The 16635-nt window shown below is 39.2% G+C and overlaps 1 protein-coding gene across 1 annotated transcript; it reads left to right on the top strand.

Annotated features, from left to right (window-relative positions):
* Positions 1 to 750: 750 nt before the first annotated feature.
* LRAT (lecithin retinol acyltransferase) lies at positions 751 to 3744 on the top strand (the record flags this gene model as incomplete). The annotated part of the gene is made up of 2 exons (XM_081092837.1): positions 751 to 1290; positions 3592 to 3744. 2 exons carry the CDS (start codon positions 751 to 753, stop codon positions 3742 to 3744), a joined length of 693 nt encoding a protein of 230 aa, XP_080948963.1.
* Positions 3745 to 16635: the final 12891 nt, after the last annotated feature.

Genomic DNA, 16635 nt, shown 5'->3' with positions numbered 1-16635 from the left:
ATTTCGTAGAGTCAATGCAAACACTTCAGCCGATGTTTCGGGGCATCCAACCCGTTAGGAAGAGAAAAATATCGCCCGAAGGGACCTTCCACCGAAAACCTCCCCGAAGTACCCAGAGCGTGCCCGGGCCCAGACAGGTGCAGACCGTTTCGCGCGGCCACGCCTGCGCCTCTACAGTTCAACTCTGCCCGCTTCAAAGCCGAAAGAAAGACTTAGGTCGTGAGTGCAAGAGGGAGCCTGTCTAAAAAGAATCGCGGTGCAAAAGCCCGGAACCCCGAGGCGGCCTGCCCGCTTCCAAAGAATGAGGGTCCCACGCGCCCCACTCCCAGCGGGGCGGGCCGCCGGCGCCCAATCAGCGCTCTCGCCGGGTCTGTGACGGCGTTCGCCCCGCCCCCTGGGCGGAGATAAAAGGCCTCTGCGCAGGCGGCGGTGCTGAGGTTGGCTTGCGGCCCGCGCCCGGAGCGCCCGGGAGTCCAGGTGCGCTGCCTTGCTGGCTGCTCGCCGCACGGGTCTCACCGTCCCCTCCGCCAGCCGCCGCCAGTTCCTCACCCGCCTCAGTCCCAGGGCAGTGCCACCCCTAGGCGTCTCCCCCTTTCCTTTTTCCTCTCCCTTCCTCCCAGGCCGTCGCTGTCGCCTCCCCCCGCGGCATTGGTCCGCTGGCCGCAGGTGAGTTGCAGCGCAGCGCCCCAGTCTGGCCAGCTCACCTTGCCTGAGCGGCGGCAGCCCCCCAGACTCTCGTTTCCCTGCAGGATGAAGAACCCAATGCTCGAGGCGGCGTCCCTGCTGCTGGAGAAATTGCTCCTCATCTCCAACTTCAAGCTCTTCAGTTCGGGCGTCCCGGCCGAAGACAAGGCAAGGAGCAGTTTCCATGACATCAACTCCTTCCACCGCGGCGACGTCCTGGAGGTGCCCCGGACCCACCTGACCCATTATGGCATCTACCTGGGCGACAACCGTGTCGCCCACATGATGCCCGACATCCTCTTGGCTCTGACCAAGGACAGGAGGCTCACGCAGAAGGTGGTCTCCAACCAGCGTCTCATCCTGGGCGTTATTGGCAGGGTGGCCAGCATCCGCGTGGACACTGTGGATGACTTCGCCTACGGAGCCGAAATCCTGGTCAATCGCCTGGATAAGTCCCTCCAGAAGAAGGCCCTGCTCAACGAAGAGGTGGCTCAGAGAGCGGAGAAGATGCTGGGCACCACCCCCTACAGCCTGCTATGGAACAACTGCGAGCACTTTGTGACCTACTGCAGATTCGGCACCGCGGTCAGCCCCCAGGCAGACAAGGTACCACTTGTGACTGACTCACCAGTGGGCTGGGCGGGGCCGCCCCCACTCCCATCCCTAACCGTGTCTCTCCCCTGGGATCAGGCATTGAGTTTAGATGAACAAAGGCTCTGGTGTTCCTAAGGGAGACAATGTAAGTAAATGGCCATGTGTCTTGCAGGACCTCTCAAAAGGCGCAGTGGAGTTTGGCAGTGCAGCACCGCTGCCCACTACGAGAGAGCCGCCCAGCTATTGCTACAGAAGTCATCAGGGTGTCCACCCAGCGTAGTTGAAATGACAAAGTCCGCCGTGTGCTTGCAACTTTTCCCAAGAATTTCAATTGGCAGGAAGGTGTCCAGAGTTTATATTTAATCCGTAACACTGTGTACAAAGTGTTGTGCATTTAAACTAAGGAGGCTTGCAGCATTCTCCCTCTGTAAGCTGCGCAGAATGAAATCCCCTTGCTCACTATCAACTAACAAAATTCCCAGTAAGAAAACCTCCCTGGTATATCTCTTACTCCTGTGTGGGCTTTAGACGGGTCTTTTCCAGGGTACTTTGAAATTTTTGTGTTAGCTTTAATCCCTATCTAGACTCCCTTATTGTTAAGCATCCTTTACCCATTAGTCCCAAAGGTGGGTTAGGTTTATGGATTCCCTAGAGATCAAAACACGTGGTTTTCTAGAAGAGCCATTGGCTGTTGGAAGGTAATATTAATGTGTGAAGTAAAACAAACAAAAAAAACAATATCAGAATTTAAGATGGTTAAATTAGCCACAAATCCAAAGGGGGGGGGGATGAATTTTTAGCTCCTTTGCCCAAATCTTAAATTTTAAAAATAGCTAACATTAACAAAAAAATGCCTGCAACTTCATTTGCAATTAAAAGCTTTCTCAGCCTGCCCTGAAGTTGTTAAAGTTCAATCTTAACAATAGAAGCCTACCTAGGTAATCACAAAATGACTTCATGGTTGACTCTTCTTCACATTTATGTATTTTTTGGACCAAAAGAATCTGAGTCTATGTAACCAATATTTTTATTGCTCCATATTTTGATTAATTTTTGACCCATGTGGGAAAATCTTTCCTCTGTGGCAGAGCATGAAAATAATATATATATATATATATATATATATATATATATATATGCATCAAACTCCTTGTGATTGTTTATAGAGCCACAAAGACTCAATCTAGGAATGCTTTTGTAGGAATGCGTTTTTAAAGAATCACAGCTCTAGGCTTGTTTAGAAATGAACTTCACCACATTTACAAACATGGGCTCCAAAGTACACAAAAGAAAACACATCAGATTTACTTAGGAACCAAGCAAATTATTTCTCCAAGGAAAACAGTATTTCTATCGGGTAATACTTTGATGGGACACATATAACTCTGTATTATATATTTCTACAAAAAAAACAACAACAAACAGTGTAAGTACTTTTTTAAAGTAGTAAAATATTTAATCTGCATACATAAGTAGTTGAAGTTTTTCATCTTCGGAAACTTTGTCGGGTTTTATAGAAGTAGAGAAGGGTTTTAACTGCTGTTGCTGCATAGCACCTCTTGTGAAACTTGAGTTTTTGTCTTCACTGTGAATGGTCTAACAATCTGGCCACAGAATAGACTTCCCAGGGGGAAAAAAATCCCATCCCAATTTTTCCATTTCTCAGAACTGCCTGTGGACATGCTCTGTGAGAATTAGGTCATTAATGCTGAAGGAGGACTGATTTCTACTTTCCAGAAACAATGAGGACTTATTTGGTTCTGAATGTCATTTTTGAATTCCATATATATATATATATATATTTCCAGGTTAACATGAGAATTTCAAAGTTGTCTCTTAATTTTGAGTTAGAAATTTGAAAGTTATTATATCACCAAATTTTAGAATGGTTCATTGAATGAATTGAATTCACCAATAATAATGGACAACTTATTTATTTGAGATTAGAGATCTCTTTGCTTATCTAATTTTAGAATATATTATTATTGATAAACAGTTTAATGCTTTTAACATTTAATCCTGAACTTTTATGGGGTTACATTCTCTGTAGTTTTCTATAAAAGTTCTGTATTTATATAGGCAGCTGCCATTGGTAACCTATTTGCCAGAGGTGTTATTTCAGCGGGCTGTTACAGGATGTGGAATCAAGAAACTGAACTCTTAACATCTAAATTCTTTCATAAGTCATAAGAGAAATTCTAGTTTTTCTGGTAGACAGAAAATAGCCTGGAAAATTGTGCTTTATTATTTTGTATATATGATTCTTCTTAGGCTTAGCCACCTTTTCTGACATTCTTAAATTTTATTTTCTAGTTTTGTGAGAATTTGAAGATAATTATTCGTGATCAAAGAAGTGTTCTTGCTTCGGCACTCTTGGGATTGGCGGCTATAATCTGCCTGGGCATGGCATCATATACTACTCTTCCTGCTATTTTTATTCCATTCTGCTTATGGATGGCTGGCTGACTTCACATCCTCATGTCAGTGTGTGTATTTTGTGTGTAAATATGTTTATATTTATGGAGCATAAATCAGTATAAGCATCGTCGAGAAAAATGTGACCTGAAACATTGTGTTCTGGATAAAAATGTGATTAAGAATCACACAAAGTGCTTACTGTGTAAGCCCAAGAACAAGGCTTTCTGAATCTTCCTCACACAGTTACATTTTAAAGCTCTGTGCAAATCTTGGAAACCTGACAACTGTGATAGACTTCATCATTACAAGAAAACCAGCCTCTAAGATGATGGCCACAGGAGATATTTTTTCTCTCTCTCCTGTAATCACTTCTCTTCTCCATTAGGCCAGAATCTGAAGATCAGAAGACTTATTGTAAACTTTATTGTAAATTTATTCATTGAAAAACTTATATTAAACTGAAAGAATTTCCCTTGTTCAGATGAAAACCTGTTTGATGATTGGCCTAAAAAGAAATTCTCAATCTTTTTTTTATGTATTATAATTCCCGATAAGTCAAGAATATTTCATTACTTGAAACCATATTAGCAAAATTAAGGTTTACTGATAAAATAACTGACCAGAACTATAGAATCTGTGTTTTCCTGCAGAAATTGCTACTATAGCATCAGTTGAACAATTTGATGTAGCTTTACTTAATAGGAAGCCTAGCATTCCCCCTTCCCCCCTTTTACGTGTCACTGTGATTACTTTAAAGGACTCTAAGAGGTAAATGGATATAGGATTGCAATAATTTGGATACTTGTAATGTATATGTACCAATTAAATATGCGGATATCCACATACACTCAAACTGATGAGAAATTAGGTTTGTTCTTGACTGCTTTATTATCATACCAGTGTGGTTACTATATAGCATTTGTAGAGGTGAATGTTACAACAGATTTAGTCCATTTTCTTATGCCTTTGCCTGTGGTGTAACTTGCATATATGACTTTGGATGGTTTAGCTTTTAGAGCACTTACTAATGTACTGTATAATTTTTAAAAGCCCTCAGATTTGTTTTCTAGTCCATTTTTTCCAATTTCATTGGCAAGTATAGCTCGCATCCTTAAAAGAAGAATGCCATAGCAGCATATAAGCCCCAAACAAGTAGGATCCAAGGAAATAACTGTTAGGGATAATTTGTGTCTTAGTACTTCCAGGCATGTAAATTGATTATACCAAGGCTGTTTTAATATTTGAGTTGCGATGTAGTGGTGTTAAAGCAAGCATTCAAGTACTTTAACCAAAATTAACAAATTCTACAATTAAGCCAAAAGCTAGACTTGTATTTCAAGTATTAAAGTTACTTTACAAACTATCAAGAATCACAAAATAAGTCACATAATGAGTGGTATGAGGAGGTGGGATCAGTCACTCAATAATCCAACCAGAACAAATTTCAGAGCAGATTTTAGCAACTGATATTTTATCACCACTAAATTTACCCACAATAAATTCAGTTGGAGTTTAATTTTGTGTTTAATCATTTAACTATTTTAAATAATTAAAACATGAAATGGCAATATCACATAATAAAGTTGTTCCATGGGCCTGTTCTGACTACTTAAAAAGTTACTGTAAGTATGTATGCATAAGAGCAACCACCAGCCCTGGCTGGTGTGGCACAAGTTGGTTGGGAGTCGTCCCATGCTGGTTGCCCTGGTTGTGATCTCGATCCTCAGTGCAGGCATGCAAGAAGCAGCTGACTTATGTTGATTGATGTTGCGCTCTAACATCAGTGTTTCTCTCCCTTTCTCTCTCTAAAAATCAACAAACTATTCTTTAAAAAAAAAAAAGCAACTACGATGAGAAATCCATTGTATTAGTGTTTTTTCACTTACTGTATATTACCCCTGTAGCAATTGTTTAAAGTCACTTTTTTAAAATATGGTGTCTTCATAAGTAATTAATACCTTTTTGCAGACTTTAGTATTATAAGTCACAAAAGCCACTGTCTGATGTTAAATCTGTGTTCAAAGATAACAATCCCTGATTAAATGCCAAGGGAAGTACTTAAGATTGGGATTAACATAATTAGTCTTGACTCACTTCATATCCTTAAAGCAAGATTCAATTCATCATTCACTTAAGTGCTCACTATATGCCAGGGATTGACCTGTTTCAATTTCATGGTCTAGATTTAATCATTCTAACTAACCATATTGAAGTGTATACAGTGCTATGGGAACACAGGGGAAGAAGACATTAAATTGTCAGATAAATCTCTCTGAAGGAGGCAGTGCTAACATTAAGGTGAGAAATAGTAAGAGGTGATCTTATCACACTGATGTGTTGTTTCACTATTTAGGGGAAGAGGGATCTGGAAGGAGGTTTTATTTACTTTGTTGAACTTAGGAGAAAAGAAGAGTTTTTATTTAGTTGGCTCAGCTTGATTAGTTGCTTAACTAGGTAGAAAAAGATGCAAATATCCCTGATTGTGGTTATGGAAAAAATCCTGCACTATGAATGTGTCTTGTAACGAATTTCACGATGGCATCATCAGTTAAGATTGATCCTTGTGATCCTGCCATATGTGAGCCCATATATTTCTAAACTTCTCACTTGTGAAATGGTAATCAAGTAGTATCTAATGCAGCTTCTTATTGCTCATTTTGTTCTTTGCCATATCCAGATGAAGGCCAAATAGGACTACTGGGACTAAGATGAAATAATGCATGAGTCGATACTGTGCAGATATTAGGGATAAAAGGGTCAATGAGACATGGAAATTTGCCTTAAAGTTTATGGCCAAATGGGTATAGATGACACAATAGAGCTGATTGAAGGCATAGAAAAAGAAGTGGTTATAGTTTTAACTATAAGGCCAAAATTATAGGGACTGTGTATTGAGATGAAAAACAGGTGTTTTTCAAGAGATAGATTTGGGCAGAACATTTTACACAAGAGCAAATGCATGAACACTGTCCACAACATGCCTGGCACATAAATGTGAGGTACTCTACTCTTATTTTAAGTATGTATGCATAAAAGTTCTGAAAGCATGAAACTGCATGGCGCATTTGGGCAAACGCAAGTGGTTCAGAGGCTAGAGCAGAGCAAGGCTGATGCGAGATGTGGGAAAGAAAAAAAGGAATCAGGTGGTACAAGTCTTGTGTATAGACCAAAAAATGTGGACTTTATGAAGAGGCAATGGAGATTTGGGGTCCAGAAAAGTAACTCCCAAAAGTATGAAGGAAAGATGGGAACATGAGCCAAGACAGGACAAGAGCATCTATTAGGATACTAGCGATGGTCCTAAATCTTTCAAATAAAGGCCTGTAGTTGTGAGGGTGGAGAGCAAACATGTCAGGAAAGTGTCAACAGACTTCAGCCAAATCCTTGTATTTGAATAACTCTTGGTGGGGTGTCAGGGAGGAGTTTTGTGTCATTTCCATCGGAAAGTTGGTTCCTGAAAAATAAATATGGTGGCTGTGTGTATACTGGATATTCCAGATATTTGTTCTGCTAGATATAGTTCTAAGGACAAGCAAATATATAAGGATTTGTCATTTAAAAAATTAGCTTTTCAGAATATGGATATATTTCTTATTTTTCCATTTTCTATTTCATACTACTACTGGCAAATAGAAAAAAAATGTTTTCCTGCAATATCACATACCAAAGGCAAACTCTTGTTATAGGTGAGAAGCATATAAGAAATGATAGTTGCCAATTTTCTGTTTTATATGCTCTATTGAGAAAGTTTTACCCAGCCTAAACCTATCAGTTCAACTGGTTTTATATTGGGTATATATACATGTATGCTAAATCAATTTTACATACTGTCCTCTATATTTGAAATTAAAACTTTGCGTGGATCTGCTTTCAGACTGATAATGGCCTATGTTACCTACATCTTGAAGCCTACCTTGATTATGCACAAAGTGTTCTATACAACATTTTATGAAAAACCTCTTCTCCGTTCCACAAAATTAAGCAACAAGAAAAAATAGAGTCCTGGACATAAATCTTCTGGCCAGATGTGAAATGCCGCCAAGGCAGCCTGTTGCTTTACCCTGGCCATGAGTGAGGTAGAGATGAGGTATGAATAGCAGCAAGTCCCAGGGCCAGACTTGATGGGCACTAACAGCATTGCAAAGGAACACAGAAGTTACTGGGCTGAACCCTTAAACACCTAACTACATCTCAGATGTGAAAAATTAGACACAGAGGTTGAGATGTTTTGTGATTATGCAAATAATCAGAGCCAGAGCCAGAACTTAACCCCACCTTTCTTTCCATCACTCAACATTGGCTCCCTGAGGTCTCCCACCAATTGGACGAAGTTTCCTACAGTGACTGTATTAATTTCTTGCAGACGTTCTGTGTACTCCAAGCAGGACCACACAAGAATGAACTACTTAGAATCTTCGTCCTGCGGTTGCTTAGTATAATGAGAAAAAAAATGGCAAGTAAATAGATTTCAAAACAATGAAAGGTCACATATTAGGTCAATGTACATTCAGATTAGGTGGCATCCTTGGGCCAATCAGTTGTGGCTAACTCGCACAAGCACATGCAAGGCATGGTGAGGTACTCTAAAGAGCTCCTTCATCTGATTTTCCTTTGAAAATGGCTATCAGTGTTAGCTTAAATGGCAGATAAATATCTGATTATCACCTTAGCTCATTCTGCAACAATGTAGAGAATGAACGAGGTGAGATATAAGCTACAAGGACATAAGTTCTATTACCAAAATGTAAGAGAAAAATGAGGACTAGGTATAAGTCAATGGCAGGGGGGATGGAGAGGAGAGGTGAGAAAGGGGGAGGCTGTTTCATAGAGCCTGGCAGGGTGTATGTACGTTAATGCCTTAGTTTCTCCTTTCCTCTCACCCTCCAATAGGTGAGGGCTTCACACTGGCCAACTGAGCCAGAAACGACAGGAGAGCCTGGGAAGTAGCCTTCTCGGAAAGGCAGAACCGTACCTCAGGGAGAATAGGCCAAGACTTGGCACCAGGATAAGTGTGCTGACGGTACTGAGTAATATTGGTGAACTTAGGGGAGTGGGCCGTGGGAGATGTAGGATGAACCTGGTTTGGGATTTATAAAGTTTGAGTAGCCTAGGGTCCCACAGGTAGAAATACAGAGTAGACACTTGGAGTCTCACTCCTAAGACAGAGCTCAGAGATGGGAATATATTTGGGAATTATAACAGTGGTGGTTGAAGCCAAGGATATGAATTAGAGCATCTTTGAGAGGTCTATGAAGATTAGTTTTTAAATATAAAGATGGCAAACTAAGGTCACAAGAGGGAGGAAGAAAGACCAAGAACAGTTTCAGAAAAAGAATGAAGAATAATAGTGCAAAAGTTTAAAGCAGACACTGTGAGAAAGCCGAGGAGTGAGTTTTGAAGGTAAGAGTACAAATAATATCAAGATATAGAAGAGATAAGAACTGAATAATTTTTCTATTGGATTTGACAAATAAAAAGACTGCCAGTGACCTTGATTAATAAGCACCCACTAATACTAAATAGGAGATGTTAAAAAGTTGGGAGAAGAAGGCAGATGGTGGGTTGAGATGTAAATGAGTGTGGGCCTCTTTTTACAAAGTTTGGTGGGGAAAAGAAAACACAAAAGACTCAGAAAACAGAGTATTTATCTAACATCTCTGTTTTCACTTCAGCATTCTTTGGAATGGACCATACTGTCAACTGTTTTATGCCTCATTTTAAGAAGCATAAATCATAATTTAATTTTCACAGTTCTTTTCTGAGGAAAAAACACTGTGATATCAGAACTGCACTTTCAAAAAAGTGACTCCTTTCAGAGGGTCATCAAATCAATGACCGATTCAATTCCCATTTCTTTCTGTTGGCTTCTTTAAAAAGAACACTTATTCAGATGGAAATTCGAATAGGTCCAGGGGAAGTGAGAAGGGGTAGAAAATAAGAAACAACCCTACTGCATAGACTCTAGAGCAGCGGTTCTCAACCTGTGGGTCGCGACCCCATTGGCGGTTGAAGGACCCTTTCACAGGGGTCGCCTAAGAACCATCCTGTATATCAGGTATTTACATTACGATTCATAACAGTAGCAACATTACAGTTATGAAGTAGCAACGAAAATAATTTTATGGTTGGGTCACAACATGAGGAACTGTATTTAAAGGGCCAGAAGGTTGAGAACCCCTGCCTAGGCAGGGGTGGGCAAACTTTTTGACTCGAGGGCCACAATGGGTTCTTAAACTGGATCGGAGGGCCGGAACAAAAGCATGGATGGAGTGTTTGTGTGAACTAATATAAATTCAAAGTAAACATCATTACATAAAAGGATACGGTCTTTTTTTTTTTTTTTTTTTTTAGTTTTATTCATTTCAAACGGGCCAGATTCGGCCCGTGGGCCGTAGTTTGCCCACGGCTGGCCCAGAGTCTTGGGCTCTTATTCAAACAACCTGTTGAGAAATGACCATTTCTTCCCTTCATAGAATGATGGAGTGGAGAGATCAAGACACAATGCAAGACTCAGATTCAAATGCTTTGGGACCCTTTTCAGTAGCATAACCTCAATTAACAATCCAAATAGCTAACATGTCCAATGAAAATTGCACAAAATAATATCATATAATATGTCCTTTGTCCTATATTAACCCCAATATATGTAAAAGTTTGAAACCATTTTATCTGCTGTTTGACATAATCACCTATCCTTTGAAGAAGAATGTTAGTATTTCTGAGAAAATCTCCTTGTATGTATTGAGTCGAACAAAGAGCCTAAATTCCAAAATTTAACAGATAAACAGCTCTTGCCTGTTAAGCCTGGCTCTGCCAGTAGTTGCCCCAAAGGATCTGCTCAGGCAGAAAAATCAGAGCTTAAAGCTCCATATTGGTCCAGACACCTGATCTGACCAGGGGTCTTACTGCTGGTGGAAACCAACAAGGTAGCAATTGCTAAAAGCTTGAGCAACATGAAAATTTACTTCCTCTCTAAGACTCCCCTAACTCTTCTCTCCATCCACCTCTCCACATACATCTCTCTATGCTTTACTTCTGACAAGCCACAGGCAAATGACTGCCAGGGAATTTAACAACAGGAAATACTTTCACTTCCTAGCACAATTAATTTTTCCTGGATGAGGACTTAAAGGGACAATACCATTGGAGATGATTATTTTAAAAACTATAAAGGAATTTCAGACAAAGACAAGCTGGAAGAAAATCTGAAAATGAAGAAAATGAAGGAAATGGATTTAAAGCACCACAGCAGTCTGAAGGATGAGGTTTTCCTTAGGTGAACAGCTCCCCAATACCGGCTCCCCTTTCTGTTGCTGCTGCTGCTGCAGCGGCTGCTATGCCTCCTCCTGTAGCTCAGATGTCTCCTCTTTCTCCTAAGCTCTCTGGAACCAAGTGAGATATTTTTTTCAAAAGAGATTTAGAGAAAATGCACTTTTTGCATGTGTTCTCCACCTATAACTGAGTAATAGGTAGAGAAACAAAGACTCTTTTAGAGCAGTGATTCTCTGAATAGGGCCCTTTACTTGGTTTCTGCCAGGCCTCATACCCTCTCCTCCCCCACCCCCCTATGGAATGTATGCATGTGCATTCGGTGATTATTCTAAATATTTAGAAAAAATAATCCATATATAATGAATGGTATGACAATATTAGCTAGCTAAATTTTTTTATTAACCCCCCCCCCCATTTTCTTGCATTCTCAATAAATGAGAGTATTCTTTTCACACTATGCATTTCATTAGGTTTAATTGCCTTCATCAAATAAAGTGCTTTTTAAAAATCTTAATATCAGGCAATTATAAGTTTCCCTTTATTCTGATATCCTATAGTACTGTTCCTTAATGAGCACTGTATTGGCCACCTGCATCAGAATCATTCAAGAAATCTGTTAAAATTGCAGGTTCCTGGGCCACATTCCACATGCAATGGAGCAGTGGTTACTCCATAGTTGAATATCAAAACATTACTATTCCTTTCCTCTGTAGTAACCTGATCTTTATTTAGTTGGGGTTAGCAATGCACCTACTAGAATACTACATTTCCTGGCCTTCTTTTCCACGTGACAATGTTCTGACCAATCTAATGAAAGCAGAAGTGGTGCGTAGGAATTCTAGGAATGCCCCTTGAAAGGGAAGAAGCGCACTTTTTCTTTCCCCATTTCTCTTGCTGCCAGTCTGGAAGCAGTGCTAGAGTGCCAGCAGCCATTCTGGATCATGAGGTGACCTTGTGGATGGAAGACAGGCACCTAGGGTGGCGAAGCAGGAAGAAGGAACCTTGGGTCCCTGTGGTGATACCATATCAGATTTGGACTGTCTTCCTCCACAGGAAATAAGCTGCTAATTTCTTCAGGCAATTGGAGTTATTTAGAGTGTTCTTTTCTATGCAGTTGACCTAATCTCACTTAAAAAATATGTTAATTCAAATTTCTGTGGGGGGTTTAAAAAATTTGCATTTTTAACCACCTAAGATAACACAATCAAATTTAGGAACTATTTTACAACTATTTCTTGGACCAATCAGAGATGTAGATTGTGTACTTTATACATTTGCTTGTATTGCCCAGGGTTTAATACCATGACCAACAATAGGAGACAGTCCATTAAAGTCTACAGAATAATATGTGGGTAAGGAAAGTCAACAGTTTTACTCCTAATTTTCTTCCTTTAGCTATCAGAGAAGATGTTTCTTGTGGAGAGAGGCTTAAGAAGTAGTTGGAAGATAAATCTTTTCCTTCTGCTTTGAAAGTCCTAAATAAACCACGCCACACCATGAGCTGTAAGTGACACCACAGTTTTCAAATGTGGTGGTGGTTCTGCCTCTAGAGTCCCTTCCAGGCTTTGTTATCAGGGAAGTATGAGTCCCATATTCCTGCCCAGTCCTTCGGTGCTGCTAGCTAGCCTCATGAGGAGTAAAATCAGTTCTAAACACACAGCAATCAAATGCTTCTTCATGATGTGTGTGTGTGTGTGTGTGTGTGCAGACAATATGGACATACACACATTATTTTATCAACAAAGTAAATTTCCAAGTTCCTGGCCATTCTATGTCCTCCAACATTATGTCAATTAATAATTGTGATAATTATGCTAATAAAATGCCAATGATTTGAATGAAAAGTTGTGGTGCTCAGAAGTCATGGATGATATATGTTAGTGATCTAATATTCTCAGTGACCCACCTGCATGCTTCAAGACATTGACTATTCACCTTTTCTAAAAGGGTATAAGAAATCCAGCTCTTGGAACCTCTATTTCTAGATTCCCTCTCAATCTTACCCAAGTTATCATCTTTTCCTTTTGCTCTGTGTGCCAGAGATTCTATAATTAGTATCATAGGTCAATGAAGATGGTATAGTGATTGCTAAATTCAAATCTATAATATCAGCAGCAACATTGAAGTTAGAAAAACAAAACAACCTAAATGCTCTAAGATTTAGTTTTTTTCCCTGTAAAATGGAGATAAAAATAGTACTTTTAAGAAATCAAGTTGCAGTGCAGAATAATTAAAATAGAGCATTTAAGTTTTGAACACAATGCCTAAACAAAGTGATTAAAAAATGTTACTGTGACTGGCAATTCTTTCTTCTGTTAAATATTTCAGCTTCACTCTGTGTTTCTGACTAGATGATAAAACATCTGTGAAACTATTAGATACATTCTTTAAAACCTATTCTGTGACATTTAAAAAATACTTTTTATTGATTTCAGAGAGAAAGGGTGAGGGAAAGAGACAAACATCAATGATGAGAGAGAATCATTGATCAGTTGCCTCCTGCATGCCCCACACTGGGGATCGAGCCCACAATCTGGGCATATGCCCTGCCCACGAATCAAACCATGACCTCCTGGTTCATAGGTTGACGCTCAACCCCTGAGCCATGTCTGCCGGGCTGTGACATTTTTAATAAAGGAGAAAAACAATCACTTTCCTCAAATTTAGCCATTTGCCAGATCCTGCTTCTAACATCCCACAAATTAATAACAGTATGGCAATGATATTGCCTATGTTTGACCTATGTTTGTCAAGTGAGTCTGTTGATCACAAGACCAAATTCATAACCAGACAACTATAGCTAGCTACTGTGGCCATTACAATGAACGTGAAATCCCAAAGACTCTTTTTATTTTTAAATGTATTGGGGTGACATTGGTTAATAAAATCATGTCGTTTCAAGTGTATAATTCTGTAACACATGATCTATATATTGCATAGTGTGCCCATCACCCAAAGTCAAATCTTCCGTCACTATATATTTGACCCTCTTTACCCTTTACTATCCCCCCACCCGACCCCACCCCACACACACCTTCCCTCTGGTAACCACTCTACTGTTGTCTATGGGCCAAAGACTTTCTTAACCCAAAAGCAACCATACACAGTTGTACACTCTTTTACAAGCTAGACTTTATCCTCAATCTTGTATCTGGTATTGAAACTAGATGAGCAAATAAATCTTACACTTCTGTCATTCTAGCTCAAAACCTGAACGCATGGACCAGCACTGGCAACTCTATGCCTTCTATCACTTGATACCCCACCAGGCCTGCTGTCTGGTCTTCCAGGAGGTAATTAATAAATATGAATAGCAGTATTAGTTATAGTAGCATTAGTGGTAGAATTATATTCTCAATAAACATTTGTTAAATAATTTATATTCTTTTATTTATACATTGATAGAGGACTATTTTTTAAATAACTACGTATACTAGAACATCTGTAATAAATTTCAGAGTAACATTTTGTTTTTAAATGCTAGGTCCTTTTTCATTGTCATCTGGAAATTCAGTGAGGCTAGTCTTACATTCATTAGAGCAGCATTTCCCAGCAAGTGTTCAGTAGGTGTTTCTCAGGTTATAAGTAGGCACTGCATGAACCCACTGGGTCATTAAATAAGTTTGTCAAGCCTTGAGTTAAACAGTTAGGACATCTCTGAACTTGTATAAGCTATTGTGCACTGCGCATCACCAAGAAGGGATCTGAGGTGTTTTTTTTTAAAAAATTAATTTGATAACATTACTATTTACTTCAAGGAACACTTTCTGGCTCAAGCATTGTACTGAACACAGTTTGAGAATTTAATGATAGTGGTTTTGAAATATAGGCATCTCTACTTTATAAACAAGAAGGCATACAAGGAGTAGTTTGGAGAGAGGAAAGGGATAAATATGAGATGGATGCTATATTAGACGCTTTATATTTAATATTCATGGTAGTCACTGATGCTGCTCAGCAAAAATGCCACATTGAGGGTACCTAGGATTATACCTCCTAGACCCCTTTGTTGGTGGCATCATGTAACCAGTCCCAGCTAATGAAATGTGACTGGAAAGGACAGTATCAGTTTAGAATCTGGCATGTAATTGTCCCTGTGAGATGGTCTAGAGCTCTCCTTTCCCTCTGCCTTGGCCACTTGCATTGTAATAGCTACTGATGCTCCATCATTCTGGGTTGCTGAGTGACGAGCTGAGGAATGGGAACAGAGCCATAGCTACTGTATCCCGAGAGATAAACCTTTATTATTTTAAGCTGAGATTTATGGAATTGTTTATTATTGCAGTATAACCTAGCCTATCCTGACTGATACAGTACCTTATCAACTAACATACAAGGCAGGAAATATTGTTATAAATACAATTAATGTGAGACTTTGGGTGGCTAAATAATTTGTATCCAAACTCACACTGCTGGCACTTAAACTGTCTCATTCCAAAGACCACTGTATTTAATCCACCTTGTTCCTCTGGGGGGAAAAAATGTTTTGAAATACAACTCATTAGACCTCCTAAGATGCTTAGAAATCAGTAGGTGCTAGATAAATATTTGTTTAACAATATTGCCCATGCCCTTGAACTACTCTGGGGTTAGTGAAAGGATAGAGTCCTCTACTGTGCCAGTTAAGTACACACCTAGAGATGAAAGAGAAGGCTGGCTGTAAAATTTCCTTTAGGGTCTGCAAGAATTTTAGCTTCACCATAATTTCAAATGAAGGGATAAATAAACAGAGTAGCATAAATAGTCCAAAAGCTAACTTTGGAGTCAAATTTTTACCAGTTTCAATAACTTTAGCTATAACTTCTCTAAACTCTGACATTATGAAAGTCATCGCAGTCATATTTTGAAAATAAGTACACTACATTATCTCCATCTCCCTCCTTCTACATATTAGTAATTTGGGAAATTATATAGAAATTACTTTCCTTTTATGAGGCTACTTAAAGAATTCAAACTTGTTAAAAAAATAAGCTACCTCTATTTTTAAAATTGTTTCCACAGTTTACATTTTAATATGTTATTATGACAGAACAAGACTCCTTTTTTTTTTTTTTTTGGTCATAAAAGCTTAGTAATTCAGTGATGTTAAGACACAGGTTGAGATGAAAATGTATCTCATTTTTAAAGAATGAGATTTGAAATAAAATAAGTAAAAGCTGGCAAAAGGGTTGTCCCAGAAACTGCACATACAAGTGGATCTTACCTTCGTTCTTTCTAGTCATTTGGATCACCTTTCCCCATAAACTTGCAAATAAACTTATAACAAACCCTAATTTGAGATTTATTCCTGAAAAAGAATTCTAGTTGGTATAAGTATTTTAGATCCCCTTTTCTAGGAGTCTTGAGAAATAAAATTAAAAGCCATTCATTTAACTTTACATGTAGAAAATACAGTTTCTATAGATGTACTTGAAAAATACATCTATTTACAGACTATGGATAATAAAAGATTTAGAAGGAATCTGACCCAAAGTACATACAATGTTAAGTACTGGAATGGGAATGGTCTTTAAATAATACTGTCTTTTCTAAAGCAGGGTTCTGTGGCCTGACTCTAATGCCTATTGAGAAGCCTTTGCTTATTTGATTTTCTTTATACGTACAGGGAGGTCTGGAGGGGCAAAGAAACTGGAAATAGAAAACAACCCTTCAGGAACATCTTTTGCA

The sequence above is a fragment of the Myotis nattereri genome, assembly GCF_964212035.1.
Source record: "Myotis nattereri genome assembly, chromosome: 5".
Taxonomy (NCBI): domain Eukaryota; kingdom Metazoa; phylum Chordata; class Mammalia; order Chiroptera; family Vespertilionidae; genus Myotis; species Myotis nattereri.
The sequence above is the reverse complement of the archived record's forward strand: the minus strand, read 5'-3'. Positions and strand labels throughout refer to the sequence as shown.